The sequence below is a fragment of the Atta cephalotes genome (genome assembly GCF_000143395.1).
Source record: "Atta cephalotes unplaced genomic scaffold scaffold00074, whole genome shotgun sequence".
In the NCBI taxonomy this organism is placed as follows: Eukaryota; Metazoa; Arthropoda; class Insecta; order Hymenoptera; family Formicidae; genus Atta; species Atta cephalotes.
The window spans coordinates 961,834-980,527 of record NW_012130138.1 but is presented as its reverse complement, the minus strand read 5'-3'; the positions used below and the strand labels follow the sequence as shown (position 1 = coordinate 980,527).

The following is an 18,694-nucleotide window of genomic DNA, read 5'->3' as shown; positions in this document are numbered from 1 at the left end:
TTATATATATATATATATATATATATATATATATATAAATACTACCTTCTTTTTAAATTCTTTGTTTAGTGCTTCATCCAAGACACGGCAAGAAAATACGTCCAATCAAGACTAGTATATCGCTTATATATTAGATATTTACCGAATTGGTATAGCACGATACCAATAACATATTGGCTAGTATTTGTTCTATATCCATAATTAAAGAATAAACTATACCTCAATACCCGTATTAATCATAATTCGAGGAAGTAAATGTTTAACTGCGTGCGCGATCGACTAGTTTTTATCGTATTTATCAATATTATTATACACCAATGATATATCCTGGAAAAATTTTTTTTCTTAATTCGTTGAACATTTCAGTGTCATTGACATTAGATAAAGCCCTGCATAAAAATTCATTGTATTATAACAGTCTTTTATATTTATATAGGCTTTGTAAAGTGTCTTCCTCAACAAAAATTCGTGCAATATATTATTACATTAAAACCTTCCAATCGAATCTGCTATTACTGGTATGAGTGATCGGTGGGAAAGGAGGAGGATGGAGTTGCCAGCCATTAATATCTTGACGTGCCATCAAACATGCCAAGTAAGGTACTCTTTGAACTAATCTAGTGACTTCAGCAGCCGGGGGTATTCTACCACCGGTCAACTGTCTGGTGCAAGCAGCCAGAGAAGCGGCATGTGCTACTATCAAAATATTACCAACTGTGTTCTCTATAATCTTCTTGATCAGATCATAACTGCGTTCATAATACTGCGCGGCATTCTCTTTTGGTGGAAGTTCTTTAGCTTTCACAATCGGATCGTAATCGGTATCCACATTAAAACCCGCCTTTACCAACTCTTCGGAGGTCATCCAAACGGGTATACCATTTGGATACCATGCTAACCATTCTATCAAGCCTGGTTCTACTTTAACTGGAATATCGGATTCTAAACCTTTTAAGATATGGGCGAGCGTTTGAACGCAACGTAACGACGGCGACGTGAAGGCTACGTCTATCTTAATACTAGACGATTTCATGGCTTCGCCTACCAAAATTGCCTGCATCTCACCTACAGTCGTCAGCGGGCTATCGTTTTGGAAATCCTGGATATTCCTGGATGGTACTTCTTTGGGCATGTTCAAGTCACGACGTACATAACAACCATTCGACTCAAAGCAATACGGAATCCATGCGCCGAAGGTAAAATCCACCCTCTCGCCGTGTCGACATATGAAGATCTCCCTAGAAGGTGTTTCCGGCGCTTCCGACGCTGCCATCTATTCGAAAGCAACAGATTATAAATTCGCCGATGATTTTCTGCAAGATATATTTTCTAGAAATAATTACCGGTTCCTCTGCAGTGGGAATCCCATCAGGGGTATCGATGGAATCACTTGGAGACAAAACTGGCGGTCTTCTGACTTTTGGTATCTCCTCCTCTTCCGCGCTTTCATATTTATTGTCGGTGATCGGCATAGTGGCATGCAACGTCCACGAGTCCGATTCCGCAGTCCTCTTGGTATGATTCAACGGCAAATGACCTGATATACCGGTCAACCAAGAGACACCTTCCACCCAACCGTCCGTGGATGCGTTACACGCTCCTTCTGGAACATATATGTAATCACCTACTCTCAACTCTAATTCATCGTGTTCTCGTGGCACATGGGCGTGTGTCACTTTATGCACGTGCGAATTCTGTAATCTCGAATCTCTTGAATATAATCTGAGCTCCCAATTGGCCGATGCAGTTGGTCCTAGTTTCTCGACCATCGAGCGGAGAGGTTGAAACAAGTTGCTGGGAAATTGGTAAGCCAGTGTAAGATGCAGAGATTTTACTTGTGGTTCGGCAGTGATACCTAAAGCAGCAATTTTATTGACATAGCGAAGAGCAATATTCTTCAACCACTCCGCATTCACGTCTTTGACAAAAAGGCCCATAAAGTTAGGTGATACATATGTCTCCAGCTCAATATGTTCGTGCAATCCATCCTGATGAACCACATTCTCAAGAGTGTGTACTAATTCTTTTGTAAACTCATCAGGAGCCTACAAAAAATATTTTGAAAATAACAAATTTCATATTTGAACATAGATTTTTAAAATGTCCAAGACAAATAAATTGTCAAATACACATAAAATATCTTACATCAAAGAAGGAGACAAGAGTAATGTGCGGTATAAAGTTGTGAGCACCATTCCATCCTAGGTCTTTACTCTCCGACCAAAACAGCTCGAGTTGTTCAGCTAACGGTCCGGTAGGGCAAGCATATAAAACATATTGCCGTTGAGTATCAGAGTCCAGAGTCGGATCTCTTACATGAGCCAACAACCAATCTGATGCTAATTGTATGCCACGGTGTCCTGTTGCAGCTAACGCCTTTTCCCTGAGAATATACAATTTTCATCAGCAACGCTGAGTATAAATATAAATTATCCTAACATTTTCCTAATAATAAGTAAACGTGTCAAATATGCATCTTTCAGTATCAGAACTACCAGCAATATTTCGGCAACAGTAGCAACTTTGGATAACGCAAAGAAATACGTCTTGTTTAAAGGACAGGAATAATCTGTTTCGTCTGAGCAACAACTGGGAACAAAGTTAATTCGATCAAGAATGAGTCTCGCAAGACAGAGATACCCAAAGCCGTTTGACAGCTGTTTGTTTACAGTGAGTAGGCGACGTGTGTTTACGCGGGACAACGTGCCATATGAACGGCACCGTAAACATGATTCCTTATGTTCGCGGGGCCATACATACGCCCGGTGTTTCGGAAAGCCCAGCTGCAGAAGCGTTTGCAACGGCGTCAAGTGCTGCTTCGAAATTTTTGTAGGAGTTGGATTTTTCCGCGGCGGCAGCGTCGCCATGACGGCACATTACTGCGTTCGTCGCCCAGGCTGGCCAATCACCACGCGACTTTATGAGATACAAATGCAAAGGAGAAGAACAATTTTTGAAATACCCGACCATCGATCGAGGCGGGACGTTCAGTGATGAAAATGAAGTGCAATGTTATACGATCTGGGGATTGTTCTCGAATGTAACAATTGTAACTCATCGTGGAAAACAGTTGATGATATTTTAGTTTGCTCTGAACATTATATCAGATATCAGATATCAGATAGCGATATAATGTTTTTGTACGCAAGATATCATAATTCGCGTGATCAAAGATCTTTAAAGACTTGATTCAAATTAAATTCAATGTCAATAATTAGACGATTTTAGAAATTGAATATTAATTGAATTTTACCAAATAATTTTTATATAAAAACAATTAAATTAATTTAATTTATTGATCATGTTCTACGGAATGTTCAACAATATGAATTTATATTTATATTACTGAGCTTGACTTTTTAAAAAATTTAACGAGATAAATATTAATGATGATTTCAGAGTTTAAATATTAATATTATTTATTTTAAATCGATATAATTTTTGTTTAATAAAGTTGAATGCTGTAATTTTTTTAATTGAAGTTCTACTTTCAATTTTAAGTGTTTTTCTTATCCTTCAATATAAAAACATTTTTTAAATAGCTGAAGCTTTATTTTCAATTTAAAAAATTTTTCTTCTTTGATATAAAAAAATATTAGGAAAGCAGTAAAAGCAATCAGTTAAAATTTCAGATATTCAATCTCATAACTTGTATTTCATTCCTTCTTCTTCTTCATCCTGTACTTCGCAACAACTTTAACAATAGCACACAATTGATGCGATTATTATCTAAAGTTAGTGTAAAAAAAAAAAGAAAGAAAACGATGACACGTGGATTTTATATATTTTTGTTTTGCATTCGTTACGGCATCCTGTTACAAACACTCTTCACGCTGCAGTATTTCAATACAGAAGTAATAAAAAAGTTAATAGTGTATACATATATATATAATATATATATCTCTATCTATATATATATATATAATATTTATATATAAAATAGGTAAAGTAAAACGTAATATACACGTTATTGCTCGTCTTTCATGGGATTCTTCGCTCGCAATTCGTACCTTTATGGTGTTCTAGATAAATTGATTTGGATACGATATTTATAACAAAATTTTTTTCTGCGCTCATCTCAAAGAATTTCTTATATGTGATTCTCTTATCTCTCCTTCTCTCCATTTTTTATTAATGACTAAATCGTGAGAATTTAACTTACACCATTACAAAATTATAACATTTTAACGCAAGCGTTTTCGATTAGATGAAGCAATTTCAAATTATAACCTACGGTATTAATAATTAAAACAAGAGAGACTCCAATACGTCTAAAGCGCATACGTAAAACTGAGGGCGCGAAATATCCATTATAAATAAGCGAGTAACATGAATAAAATAAAAGAACTTTTCACATTATCTTACATTATTAGCTTTGTTTGAGTAAAGAGTAACTTAAGTACTTTTTTTTCGAAAAATTTAGAATTTATCGTTAATGAATTAATAGAGAAATAAATGTAAATGATAATTATTATCAATAATTTTAGATTTTTAATGTGATATTATATTATATTAATAACATACATTACTATTACATTACTATTATTTAAATAAAAAAGATAATAATATAATAATAATATTGTATAATAATTATTATTTAAACTATCTCTCTTTTTTCATTTAAAAAGATTTAATTCTTTTTAACTCGACAATATGTCATGTTGCAAATACTTCGTTTTGTTTTATCCACACTACTATACGTGTCTATTCGTACAGTGAGAGCTAGATTACTTTTACTAAAACAATAACAATTGTCTTCCAACTTGGAAGTTCTCAATATTGCACGTTCTAAGATATATGACGTCGCAACAAACGTCCTGTCCTGCAAGATTCATATGATTTACAAATTCATCAAGAGTTGCGTCGCAACTTCGGATCATTTGCAATATAACGATCGCCGTTTACAGCATTCTAAACATCGTATGTGATTTATATTACATCATACAATTCTTGTGCTATATTTATCCGTGTTTATTATCTCGAGTTTTCATCGCGCTATATTTATGCTGATCCATAAGTTGCAATTTTCATAACAATAAACCATGCACGTCACTTTTCATCTTCGAAAATCGAATTAATCGCTTTCATAAAAGATCCCGATTGATTTGAATATCGCTTATTACATTTACGACCGTCTTCGTAAAAACTCGCTTTCGAGCCGAAGATAAATCGAACTTCATTAGTAGCTTGCCGGAAATTATCGTTATATTCTTCATACACTTAATATATCGTGACAGAACCATTAAACAGTTTCCATCATATGTAATTAAACAAGTCCTTCTATATCTACATCGACAAATAAAATGTTAAATAAGTTACTATATCAAGATATGATTTTGTCATTAACAGTTTGATTTATGCACAACTGCTCGAATCGTCGCGGACTCTAATCGATTATAAATAAAAATTAAACTAATAATATATGAAGATACGATACTATGAACTAGGAGCATATATTTTTTCATGTAAAAACATCAAAATGAAAATCATAATTGAGATCTGTTGAATTGAAACGCGTAAGAATGGATTAATCATGATATAAAAAGATCTTATATCGTGAGACTATCATATCTGTAAATTGGAGACTGCACATTCTCTGCTCTTAGCATCTGTGCTCCATTAGAAAAAATTGAATTATATCAGAATCCAACTCTAACAGCGTACTTCTTCAACTAGATACTTTAGAGAGAAAAAGAGAGAGAGAGAGACAGAGTGTGTGTATGAGAGATTCAACTACCTCCCTCTCATTCTTTTCTAAACCGATAATGATAACTTCATAAGAATGCGTAAGCTTATTGTCTATAAGATAAACTAAGCGAAAAATGATATTCATGATTCGATATATGATTAATTAGAGTGAAGTTAAAAGTTAAACTCACATACATTTCTCATAATTAGGTAATTCGTTCTTGTGTACGTACACAAATTAATTTATATAATTTTGTAAGAATTTTCTTAAAACAATATAAATAGGCTCTTGTAGAATGTAAATCGTGAAATTGCAATAATACATTATTAGCATTATTACGATTTCATGATTTTTCTTAGATATCTTTCATCGCGATTCTTAGGCTAATTTAATAGCGATGAAAACATATTGGTGTAATTCGCACAAGTATTTTATGAATAGACAATGGGCTATTTCATATAAGTACTTGCACTAATTGACAAAATACTCGGATCTGTAATACTCTCAATAATATCGTCAACATACATTTCGGCAAGATGATGTCGTTCGAACGGTTGCCCGATAAAAACTCGGGGGAAAGTTGTCGTCCATTATTTCATAAATGTTGTCCGCTTTATCTCGAACGTGTACTCCTTTTTACCGCGATCACATCGCGCACCTGCGCTATTAGCGAAATGTCACGATACAAATGATGAAATTTATCGTTTCTACATAAAAATCGTGACATGGATGCAATACTTGTTCATCAGACTGAGAAACATTTATGTCTGACAATAAGAAAACTTATACTCGCAGTATAATAACACGAATATTCATGTGAAAAAATACACATTCGTTCTGGAAAACTTTTATTTTTGATGCATCGAACTTTTTTTTATAGTAAACGGAGTAAACGGAGAATGCAAATTGTTTGAAAAATTTTATCAGAAATATTGTAAAAAGTTTTAGAATCGTCTGATATTTTTAGGCTAGTTCTTTCGACAATTAAAAGATCTTTCTTTAACAATAATATTCAAACATCCAGTGTAATATTGGAGAATTCCTTATATAAAAATAGATTTTAAATATATTGGATCTAAAACAAAAAAGAAATTCTATAGCATAAACTATTATTTTTACTCAAATATATTTTGGTCCACATATACACTTGATTTTAATGCTTCAATAGGCGCAAAAGAACTGATGCGTATCAACAGCATGCGCAATACGTGGGCGAAACTGATGTCCAAGTCGATAATTCAAGGATTGTAAATTAAAGAAGAACTGCTGCTCTTCACGATCGGTTTCTTCTGCTCATTGCAAGATATGATCGATTTGGAAATGTATGATTTTCCGTGTTTTGCAATGATAAATAATAATTAACATTCTCTAGTTTTTCAGAATTATGAACTTATAAGTAACAACGCCGCGATAATTACAAAATGAATTTACTTCTAAAATACAGAAGTTTATAGAGACATCGAAATGAAATATCGAAGAAGCATCGCGCTCGTTCGTTTCCATTTACATTGAGAAGTTAAATAAAAAAAAATGTGGTATAAGAATTTAATTTAGTGTTGTAACATGATTCACCATAATTTATTTTTGATATAATAATTACATATCGGAAGCGAACAACTCAACTGTCAATAAAAATAATTCGAAACTGCGCTACAAAAGTAAAGTGATCGTTTGATACAAAAGTAAAACGCTCGAAGCGACTATCTAAACGGGACAGGTATTGCATTCGTATGCGATGTCAGTCTCATAATTGGCAGTGAGCATTCTCAGAATACGCTACTGAGGTTCATCTATAGTGTATTCGTTGTTCCGGTCATTCGAGTATTTTAGTGCGATTCAAATTAGGCATATTATGTGAAGGTGGCGGATACCAATAACACCCTCACACATACATGTGTATGTGTATACATGTGATTGAGAAGTTCTATTCCGCGGTACAAAACGATTGACGCGAATACTTGAACACGCGTATTGACCGGACTGTCCATTTGCCACGTATCTGGATACTCGCCAGATATATATGCGATTCGAGCATCTAATACTGAAGTGATGTTATGCAAATTTTAAGGATGTCAGATATTTCTAATTTTATTTTTTAATAATCAATCAAAAATAATTAATTAAACAAGACTTAGAATGTGTTTAGAAAGGTACTACAAATCAAATATTGTGTAAAAAATACAGAATATATATTATAAAACTATTCAATTATTCCCTAAGTTTTTATTGTACCTTTTAGAAAAAACGAAATAATTCCAATCGGAATTCATTTCGAATAATTTCATAATATGTGTTCTGAGTGAAAAAGTATAAAAATTTACAAAATAATAAGATCTAAAATAATAAGAAAAGATAAAATCTCGGCTGTTTTTTGTTTTCTATGACTTACTTATGCAAACGTTTCAAAGTAATATTAATGTTTAGAAATATATCGAGTATAATTGACGAGTTTATCACTCAACGAGTTTATCATGAGTTTATATTTTGAGATAAAATCTGTGATCAACAATCTACAATCAGCAATGAACCTGCAAATGTATACTTTTCTAGGATAAGTTCATTATTCTTCTCATCTTTAGAAACTCCGCTCTTGTCCCATTATTAATTTAATTTCATATTGATATTCCCTATTAACCGAAAAGTACGTGATCATACTAGCAAATTCTCTTCTCCTAGTTTCCCTAGTATAAAAGTTCACAAACATCTGTCCCCGAGAATGAGAGCACAAAGGGAGGCGAAGAATCCCACATAGCGATGGAGTCATAGTCGCTCGTAATCCATTTGAAAACTTGGATCACTCGCTCCGATGTTATCCCGGATGTGGAAATATCACAAGACCGGTGATATCCGCGCGGGCATAAAAATCCGTTTCCGCGATTCGCCTGACAAGTTCGCACGACGAATTTCCGCTTGTTACTAGCGAGAAAGCAGAGGCTTAACTGCTACTTTTGTCGTCGTCGGAGACTCCGCTTGTCGGAAAATTCCTGCGTCATTCCCGATCTTTGCTCAGGTCGGAAGGCAAGTCGCTGCAGCCGGACATCGCCGTTACCGCCGTTGTCGTCGAAGTCGTCGTCGTGGGTGACCTGGATGACATCCTGGAGGTCACCGGTAAGGACAATCCCGCGTTCATCGCGACGTTCAGCGGTATTGTGATGAACGGCTGGTTCGATTGCGATGAGTTCGCTACCGGTGCTACTGTACCTATAAGAAAATCACAAGGCAAAATTAAATGAGACGCACCATTGTGAAGAGAAAAAAAAAATGCTACATTTCCTGCTCGATTCTACCTTCTTTGCGATCTAATCCGCTTTTTCCACTTTCGAACCTATCTACGAACATCATGTTTTTACAAAATCCACTCGTTCTACTCGCGAATCTTCATAAAATCGAAATGATAAAAAAAACTGATGATGCTATTTATATTCTGACAGACTTTTCTTTAGTTACTTTAATTTTATTAGCGGAAAACCCCCTATTATGAGATAGGCGCCTAATATCAGATAGTGGCGTTTCTGCTAAACTAATAAATGCTATTGATTTCATCATGAATTTATTGCTCTTGGATTGAAAACTATTTAGTAGAAAATTCATTATTAGATCATGCCTGTAGTCATTGTAAAAAAAGATTTTAGAATTTCGACGTCTTCAAATTTTATTGAGATGATCCTTTAAATCTTGTTTGTTATTTAATAAATAAAGATTTGACAATAAATTCTTCATGTAGTGATAGAGTAAGATCATACTAATAGAAAAATACGGGATATGTTGAATTGTTTAACTGTAGAAGTTAGATGATCGTAAAACCATAAGGCGTGAAAATCGTAATATGAGATACCCAGGCTATTTCTAATATGACGTAATCCACACACCTATGTTATAGTGAAAATCGTTGCTAAAGAGTAAATGTTATTGTACAATAATAAAAAGACAATCGGAAATGAATGTCGAGGACCTATTTCTGCGATGCTTGATTCCAACTATCTGAAGATGAGTTTTGGATATAATCTATCGCATGCTCATTTTTCACGCACGCTAGATGTGTTTGTTTGCATTTTAGAAACATGAAATAAAGTTTTTTAAATACAATACTGATATATTTTGCGTTTTACTATCGATTTCTCGGAACATCTCATATCAGGAGCATAATTTTTGATTTTGCGATTTGCTCACTTTTTACATTTCTTTAATTTAAAAAAAAAATGGAATTTGAATTAAATTTTATATAATGTTATCTTAAAGCTTATTAAAATGACCTATTATTTTTCCTTTCAAAATGATCTATTATTTTTTTCAAATTCTGCCCATAGAATTTCAGCATTTATCTAAAATGAACTCGGTATCTCATAATAGTGGCCTTTCCTCTACAGCTTTTATGTACATTAGTAATAAACTCGGAAATTGAAACTTCTATGTGCATAAATAATATAAGGTTTTATCTATTAAATCATCATTGGCTACAATATTGATCCAATAACAGTCAATACATTAACCTGACGTTGAATTATAAATTAGATGATAAAATGGATCCAAGAATGGCAAATAATAGTTAATAATCAAATTAGAAATAATACACTAAAAAAAATTTCTGGTTGAAAATGAACGAACAAAATTTCGGTCACCATAATTAGACATCTGACTATCTTATTTAAAAGTCTAATCGATATAATCAGAATCTTCTGATTTGTCCATTTTCAACTAGATTTTCAATCTTTCTCAGTGTAGATGGTGTTTTTATAGATCCAATATTCATTCAAGTCAGATATTTAAAAAATACAGTCTTAAGATGTGACAAACAACCGAAGAATCGTATTAACATATTAAAACATTACTTTAGACGGTTTTAAAATAAGAACTAACTATGAATACTAGCCTTATATTATCTTTGCGCGGAAAAGTCAAATGTACATTTTTTTTTAATATTTAATTATTTATTATATTATATCGCAAAATCGAAAGTACACAAAAAAGATAAAATTAATCTTTCACAAATAAGTCGAATGCTTAACAGTATTCCACGATTCGTCATTTACCGTTGTATTCATCTCTCATGCATTTCCTCCTCTTTATTATTCCTACATCGTTCCGAAGATAAACGTCGTACGAAACGCGTTATACATTAATCTTCACACAATCGGCAGCAACGAGCGACTTATGTTACATAAATTTATTAGTCATAATCTCGCATCCGATACGCAATTGTCATCCAATGTTATCGCCGATGATTCAGATGAGGCGGAAAATGCGAGCGAGCGATTTCCAAAGGTTCTTAGCCTCAACAACAATTCGTAAAATTGATTCCTCGTGAATCAAATCCTCTGCCCGAGTGCTCTCGTCTCGCGTAAGGGCATTTCGTAATGCGTTAAATGCGTACCGTGCGACATATATTGCGTAAAACAAACTCGCCGTGACTCGCGTTTCTCCGCAACGCGGCGGAGGAAAGAAACCTACCTCCGTCTTGAGATATTTGCACCGGTTGCCCGTTTTGTCCTATGCCGAGCAAGACCCCTGGACTGGGCGAATAAATGACACTCTGAGGCACCTGGTACATAATCCCTGCAGAGAACGAAGGCACATTTCCTAGGAAATCAAAGAGGAATTGAGCGTGTGAGTGGTTGTAAGCCGCCGAGTAATATTTCTCGCGAGGAAACGCACCGAGGTACGCAATTGCAAGCGTACACTTGTGACGTTAAAGTCCCGCACGCGGTTTGAACATATTTTAAATATTTTATGTACTCTGCATGCCTCCCCTCCCCCTCGGTATTCTTGAGTTACAAGATAACTCCGTTTTTCTGAACGCGAAGAATCAACATCGACACGTATCCGAGAATGGCGAGATATCGAATGACGTAAAATATAGAGAGAGGCTTCGTGTATATCCCTTATTTGTATCGAAATTGTGAAATGCACCGTTCGACGTTAAAGTTAAACTTGTTTTCTCTCCCTCGATACAGATGTATATCGTTGAGAAAAACTTAGGAGCCGAGTCGAGGCTTCAAACCGGACCACCCAAATACAAATCTGCGCTCTGATTCACCTATATCTCCTATGAATTATTACATTTCATATGCGTGCCTCTTGTATAGCCATGTACGATAAATTTTCAAGATATATAAATTGAGAGCAAAAGAAATCAAAAAGGAATAATTAAAAAAAAATTAAAGAAGAATTACGCACGAATTAGGTTATCATTTACCAGGAATAACATTGGCATTCTTTTCAACTTGATGTGCTCGAATATTCGTGAAACATGATCGAAAGTTGTTAATAATGATATTTATATCGCAAATTGAAAACAACGTTTTTCAACATTTTTTAATTTGCACATAAATAAGCCAAATTTGTTAAAATATATACGTCATTAAGTGCACATGTATGCTTCAGTGCTTAATATAATTTTTTATCAGACACCATCAATACGACATTCAGAAATAAAAAGTAAAGTTCTAAAGCCTTTATTTTATCATTTTAATGGATTTTATTAAGACAATAATATTGTTTTGATTAAAATAAAAGTAAATATAATATAATTTAGTAATTTAGTAATTTTCACAATTTTTAAAATATCTTTACTTCGCGCTTCTCTCGTTTTTTTATGATATACACTTCTAATTTTTTTTTCTTCTTTTTATTTTCTCTAAAATTTTCATGGTATATCAATATATCGCTGCATATCGGTTGAAAAACTTTGAAAGTAATAACTATTTCGAATCTATAAATAGCATCTAATTATATTACTTCATGTTTGATATTCAATAGTTTATCAATCAAGACACAAATAAAACTTGACGCAATACTTGAAAATAAGTAATACTATTGTAAGAATACTTGTTTAGCATAACCCTCTGAATTTTTCTTACTTAATCACGAATCTCTATTAATGTTTTTACAAAACTATTATATTAATACTCAATGCGAAAAGCGTTTGTTAGTCTTCCTTACTGAGAACAATCTTATATAGATATATATTTACACGATAAAAAAAAACTCTTGCATGTATTTTCTACACATCTCAACCGAACAAACATGTCTAATTAAAGGCGGACTTGCGCGATACACATCCATTCATTTATCCGATAACGATGAAACTCTCGCACACGCCTTTATTATACAAAGATAAATTATGCATTCGCCTTCTCATATAGGGACATAATAAGTCATCGGATCGGCTATCGTCAAATTCGCATGGCGACGGAGAAAACGACGGGAGCGACGGCCGCGGTCGGCCAAGTCGCAAGGAGGGAAAAACAAAAAAAAAGCGTAATCGCGGCGATCGGTTAAGGACGTTCTCCGACTGCAGTTAGGCTCAACCTAATGAGTACATTAGTGCTCATCATTATGAAAATTTTTATGAAAATTTATTTCACTTTTATATACTATAAGATATTCCATAAGTGTTAATGTGTTTATACAATTTCTTTTGTACAATATAAAATGCCTTCCGTCTCTTCGCTACTGCCGCTGGTCGAAAAAATAGCGACTTTGCTTACTGTGTTATTTACTTTGCTTAATGATTTCTTAAAAACGAATAGCCATATTAAGACAAATTTCATATTATTAATTCCTTGTGATATCAAATTTTATACCTCATTGTTTCAAAAAATTTTATTGTTTTAAAAAACTTTTTTACAATAAATAAAAAGACGACTTTCGAATAAGCTTTAGATAGGGATCCTATGTATATATATCAGGGTAAGTTAATGTTTTTTTTAACTGAATAAAGTTAAAGTTAATGGTTTTACAAAATTAATAAAGTTAAGTTAAAAATTGAAGGCATAAAAAATTAACTTAACGTAAATTAAGTCAATATAGAATTAATTTAAGTTAAAAAAAATTAATTTTGAAAAAAATTATTTTTTAGATCATAATGTCCTAATTTTTCTTAAAATGAAATAACTACAATATAGATTATTAAGTAAATTAAATTTTTAATTTTTTATTCATATATGATATAACACATAACGATATAACTACATAAGTTATATAACTTTAAAAAAACAGCCAATATAGAGAAGATATAAGATCAGTAATTACTTTTTAATAAGTCTTAAGAAATTGATTAATTACAATGCGAATGCGAGAAGAATATTTGACTGTAATTGGTCAATTTCTTATGACTAAAGACTTAAAACACCTATTGTAGATCCAGATTAAGGCATAAGGCATAACCGCATAAACCAATCAGAGAAAGCTGTATTAGCATCTTAGGAAATTACTTAAGATGGTCTTAAAATATGAACAGATTACGAATATACGCTCTTAGTCTTATTATATGTTATTATTTTTCTATTTAAAAGAGATAAAAAATTTTTTAACTTAAAAAAAAAGTTAAAAAGTTAACGTTTAAAAGTAATTTAGTTAAGTTAAAATTTAATGCATTTAAAATTAACCAAGTTAAGTTAAAAGTTATTAATTTTTAACCTTTTTTTTTAACTACGCAACCCTGATATATATGTATATACATATACTATATGTATACATATTATATATGTGTATATATGTATATTATATATATGTATATTATATATATATATATATATTTTTTAAACGCTTCAACTTTGAAGTAGAATATTTCGATTTTTAATCCCGTTCCGGATATTGAGTTTTAAAGCACATATATTCAGGACTTTAAAACAAGCTTATTCTGTAAGTTTCCGAAAAATCTAAAGAAAATGAATTTTTTCGGAAAACGTCCTTAAGTAGCGCAGTAGAATGGCATCCACGCGACGCATTAGCATCGATATTTATGTGTACACCTGCATCCGCGCGAGCGCGCGCGCGCTCTTAGCGGTGCGACGCGGACGAAGCGGCTTTCGACCGGATCCTACTTCCCAGTTAGGCAGCACGGTTGCCGTCTAAGTTTGGTCATCGCCGTGCCGCGCGCGACTGCTTGCGTACTCCCTACACGGATAACCCCGTCATCGCTCGCACGCCTTTCGCATTTTAAACGTCCTCTCTCCCTCCCCCGTCCCGTTCCTCCTCCTCCTCCTCCTCCACCACCACCACCACCACCACCATCACCTCCCTCCCACCTTTTCTCACGCTTCGTTCCCTCTTTCTCCGTCTCCTCTTCTCCTCCTCCTCCTCTCTGTCCGCACCGATGCGTGCACTGTACGCGAATGTTCACCCCGCCCGCTCGCACTTACTTTACGATGCTTACCTCCATCCGACCAGCTGTTCGTTATCAATGTGTGATGAGGTCAAGCGCGACGCGAATGGTATCGACGACAATTAGACTACTACGCGATTAGCATACAGACGGCGCGGAGGAGGACGGCTGTTGCCTCGACACGTTGATTTCGCAATTCGACAATCTCGGATCGTTTTTAACTTGATAATTCGAAACAAAAACGATTTCTACTTTTAGCAAAGAGGAAAGATCAGTAATAATCTATCATTCTATAAAAAGGGTTTACCCTCCAGTAAGATACGTAGCTGTTTACATACATCTAGTAATTTCCAATAATTTGTAAAACACACGTTTGCATGAGAATTCTAAAAAAATCTATTGCGTGGGAGGCCTATCTTTCCATGTGGAACAGCGAAAGGTATCATGAATAATCGCGGCCATGAATGACAGAAAATCGACGTAACCGCAGAACTTAATCCAAGTGAACCTTGCGCAAACGCTAATAATGCCCGTGCTAATAGTGCCCGTGTAGTGACGAAGGATATGGTTTACTCTGTAATAACGCGACCGATATTCAAAAATATTCCGTTTCTCTTATGGAAATTTGCAAACCTTGTTGACTCAAGGAAATGCATGAATTAATGAGATCAAATCAAACACACGAATATGCTATTCTTAATTTACGTTTCCTTTCCGCATGTTTATAATACATAATTTCTAAGGACGTGATAAGTTCCTACTATTTTTGAACAAATATATCGCAATAGAAGTCATGTATGTATCATTTGCAATGCTTGACTTGGAAGATTGGAAAAAAAATTTATAATTTTTCATAACTTCAATGTAAGTTGAACGTACAGTTGAAAAGAAACTGAAATTAAATCAGCATTATGAATTAACAAAAATTGTGCGAAGATGATTTCGTATAATGCAGTAGTTTTGGAAGGATAAAATTTCTAAATAATATTTGTGTAAAAACGGACAAATCAGATTTTAAATATAAATATTTTATAATTATTTCTGAAAACGTTTAATTCTTTACTTAAAATTTTATGATTCTATATATTAATATTTTATTTAAAAGATCAATATTTCTAAATTTTATACACAACTTTATCGCATACTTTCATAAACATTTTCCTATTGGAAAGACTGTGGACATCCATTTATCTCCATCGAGACTTCAACTTCCTAAATCCCGAATATCTCTCTTTTGGATGAATAGATCCTGTTCGAATAGCTCGGACAAAACAATTAAAAAGAAATTCTCGCTCTCGTACACGACAAATGCTCTATATGTGTGTGTGTGTGTGTGTGTGTGTGTGTGTGTGTGTGCGCGCGCGCGCGCGCGCGTGTGTGTGTGTGTGTGTGTGTGTATAAGTCGTATCTCAAACCTGTACTCATAGTCAGATCTTATTCAAGACCATCTTAAATATAGTCTTAAGAAGTCTTAAGAAATCAATCAGAAGTTAGTATTCATAATTCGGTTCTTATTTCAAGACCATCTTAAGTAATGTCTTAAGACACTAAGGAGCTCCGCACAATAAAAGGAACAGGAAATAGAGAACAAAAAATAAGAATTTCAACTTATCAGAAATCATGTATTATGGAATACACAGTTTCTGATAGGTTGAAATTCTTATTCTCTGTTCCCAGTTCCTTTTATTGTGCGGAGCTCCTAATACAGCTCTCTGATTGATTCGTGACACTTTAAGACAGAACTTAGACGATCTTGAATAAGGAATTGATTATGAATATCGGTCAGAGGACCGTATTAACGTCTTAAGACATTATTTAAGAGAGTTTTGAAATAATAACAGATTATAAATACCGTCCCTAATATCTTAGAAAGCATACAGTATATTCCACGCGTACCAGGGTTCATAGGGGAGGACGAGAGAAGTCAGGCTTCACGAATTCTAATCCAAGCACAGCCGTTCCCCAGCGATCCTCGCGATCCTATGGCGAGACTCACCCGAGTGATTGGTAATCTTGAGAGGGTCCTTAGGGACGACGGGAGAGTCACCATCGCTGCTCTCACCGTCGCTCTCGTTGGCGCAGACGTCGGATCTGGGCGACGCGCCTTCCTCCTGAAACCAAGAAAGAGAAGAGCGATATTATCGAGTATCCGTCTCGAATGCGATTCGTCGTCAGCGATGCAAGGCGAGGGTGGGATCGGAGCGATTGGATAACGCGGGGGTACGCATTCTCTCGCAAAGAGGATCATTCTCAGTCTGAACGACAACAGCGACGCAAGCAGAGAAACGTAGATACACTACCGAATGATACATAAGTACGTACATACAATAAACGTGTGTACCTACCTACCTACCTACCTACCTACCTACCTACCAACCTACCTACCTATCTACCTACCTACCTACCTAGCGGAGAGAGAGATGCGCGAGCATCTTGTTCGCGCTCCTTATATGGCCATCTCTCGCGGACTCCACTCGCGCGAGTGCGCGCGATGCGCCCGCGGAAAAGAGGTATCCTCTTCGCGGATTCGCTCGCAACGGGGATTCTCCCTCGAAGAGCTTCTTGCGCGAGACTTTTCCGCCCCGGCGCGTTTTCGCAGAGTTTGCTCACGCGGCATCGACAACCGGAAGAGTGTAATACGTGTACAGACCGGATAGCATAAATCTTGGTATAACGCATAATATATAAGAGAATCAACCAATTATAGTCTTTTGGGTTTTCTATAATAAACCATTACATAAGCTTTGAGTCTTAAGCCGTAAGAAGTTGACCAGTCAATAATTTTTTTCACATTCTACTGTAATTGTAGAAAGCCCATAAGAAAATCAACCAATCAGAATTTTTCATTTAATGGAAAGGGAAGACTCTGATTGATCAATTCTCTTATATTGTATGCATTATGCGTTATGCGAAGTTGTGCTCCAGCTTTATCTCATGTTTTTTATTGCTTCGAGTAATATATTATACTAAGATTTCGGACTTCCATTTGTTTCATCTGCCGGTTAAACGTTGACTACTATAATTTATTTATTTTTGTCGTGAAAGCTGATATTATTATAATTATAATTGATGTAAATATGAAAGAAATCCTAACGACATACTTTATTACTTACATTACAGTTCTACTATATTATGTTGAGTAATATGTATAATAAATTTATTACAACCGACCGATTCTTCTTTTACAGCAAAGGTCAAAAGAATCTCTTCATCATAAAAAATTCAAAATCTTTAGACTCTTCATTTCCAGTAACATTTTCAATCACATACATCGTTAAATATATACAGAATTACCAAAAATTTAATTTTCCCAGTTATATTATTGTAAACTCTATTGTTAAAGATCTCACGGCTCGAGTTGAAGAAGAATACACGTTTTTCGTCTTGCAATTTGCTCCGATCACCTATCCAGCGTTGTTGGCTGGAATGCGTGTGCGAATCTCTCGTCGAATCGTCCGTACGCGGGAAGTCGAGAAAGTGCGGTACCAATTGGAAAGCTCGAAAAGTCGCGGCGACGAGCACGGCCGCTCGTTCTCTCGCTTCCGTCTACGCGCCGTGTGTTTCTCACACCGCTTTTCCTACCCCGCCATTTACCGCGGAACAGGCAGAAGGGTGCGCGTGTATGTGTAGAGAAGGCGCGACAAAAAGCAACATTCCTGACTCTTAACTCGGGCTCTATATAAGTGTCTGCCATCGCGAACATTGCCTGTATATGGCGACAACCGGGCTTTGACAAAGGTGACCGTATATGGAACTCCGCTTCCACCTTTCGTGCGTGCGTACGTGCGTGAGTGCGCGGTCTCTCGTTCCTTCTCTCTCTTTCTCTCTTTCTCTTTTTCAGTTTCTCCCTCACAGAAGCATCTCGCGAGGCCCGTTCTATTCCTCTCTCTTTCTCTCCC

At 35.0% G+C, this 18,694-nt stretch overlaps 2 protein-coding genes across 2 annotated transcripts in view; both read right to left on the bottom strand.

The window, feature by feature from the left end:
- Positions 1-481: 481 nt before the first annotated feature.
- On the bottom strand, positions 482-2,867 carry LOC105624209 (protein UBASH3A homolog). The gene is made up of 4 exons (XM_012205569.1): positions 2,761-2,867; positions 2,146-2,383; positions 1,344-2,045; positions 482-1,273 (listed from the first exon to the last, which is right to left on the bottom strand). The coding sequence occupies exons 1-4, from the start codon at positions 2,865-2,867 to the stop codon at positions 482-484; spliced, it is 1,839 nt and encodes a 612-aa protein (XP_012060959.1).
- Positions 2,868-8,678: 5,811 nt separating this feature from the next.
- Positions 8,679-18,694, bottom strand: part of LOC105624221 (serum response factor) — a 19,774-nt gene continuing 9,758 nt past the window's right edge. Inside the window, exons 3-5 of the mRNA XM_012205580.1 lie at positions 16,792-16,906; positions 11,138-11,266; positions 8,679-8,884 (exon numbers count right to left, since the gene is read on the bottom strand). Of these exons, the coding sequence (XP_012060970.1) occupies positions 8,679-8,884; positions 11,138-11,266; positions 16,792-16,906 (450 nt within the window). The remainder of the gene's footprint in view (positions 8,885-11,137; positions 11,267-16,791; positions 16,907-18,694) is intronic.

Bases quoted from the DNA above. Each gene is read 5' to 3' on its own strand.
- LOC105624209 (XM_012205569.1), bottom strand. From the start codon at position 2,867: ATGGCGACGCTGCCGCCGCGGAAAAATCCAACTCCTACAAAAATTTCG. The intron at 2,046-2,145 runs GTAAGATATTTT...TATTTTTTGTAG, and splicing joins CTCTTGTCTCCTTCTTTGAT to GCTCCTGATGAGTTTACAAA. The intron at 1,274-1,343 runs GTAATTATTTCT...GCTTTCGAATAG, and splicing joins TTCCCACTGCAGAGGAACCG to ATGGCAGCGTCGGAAGCGCC.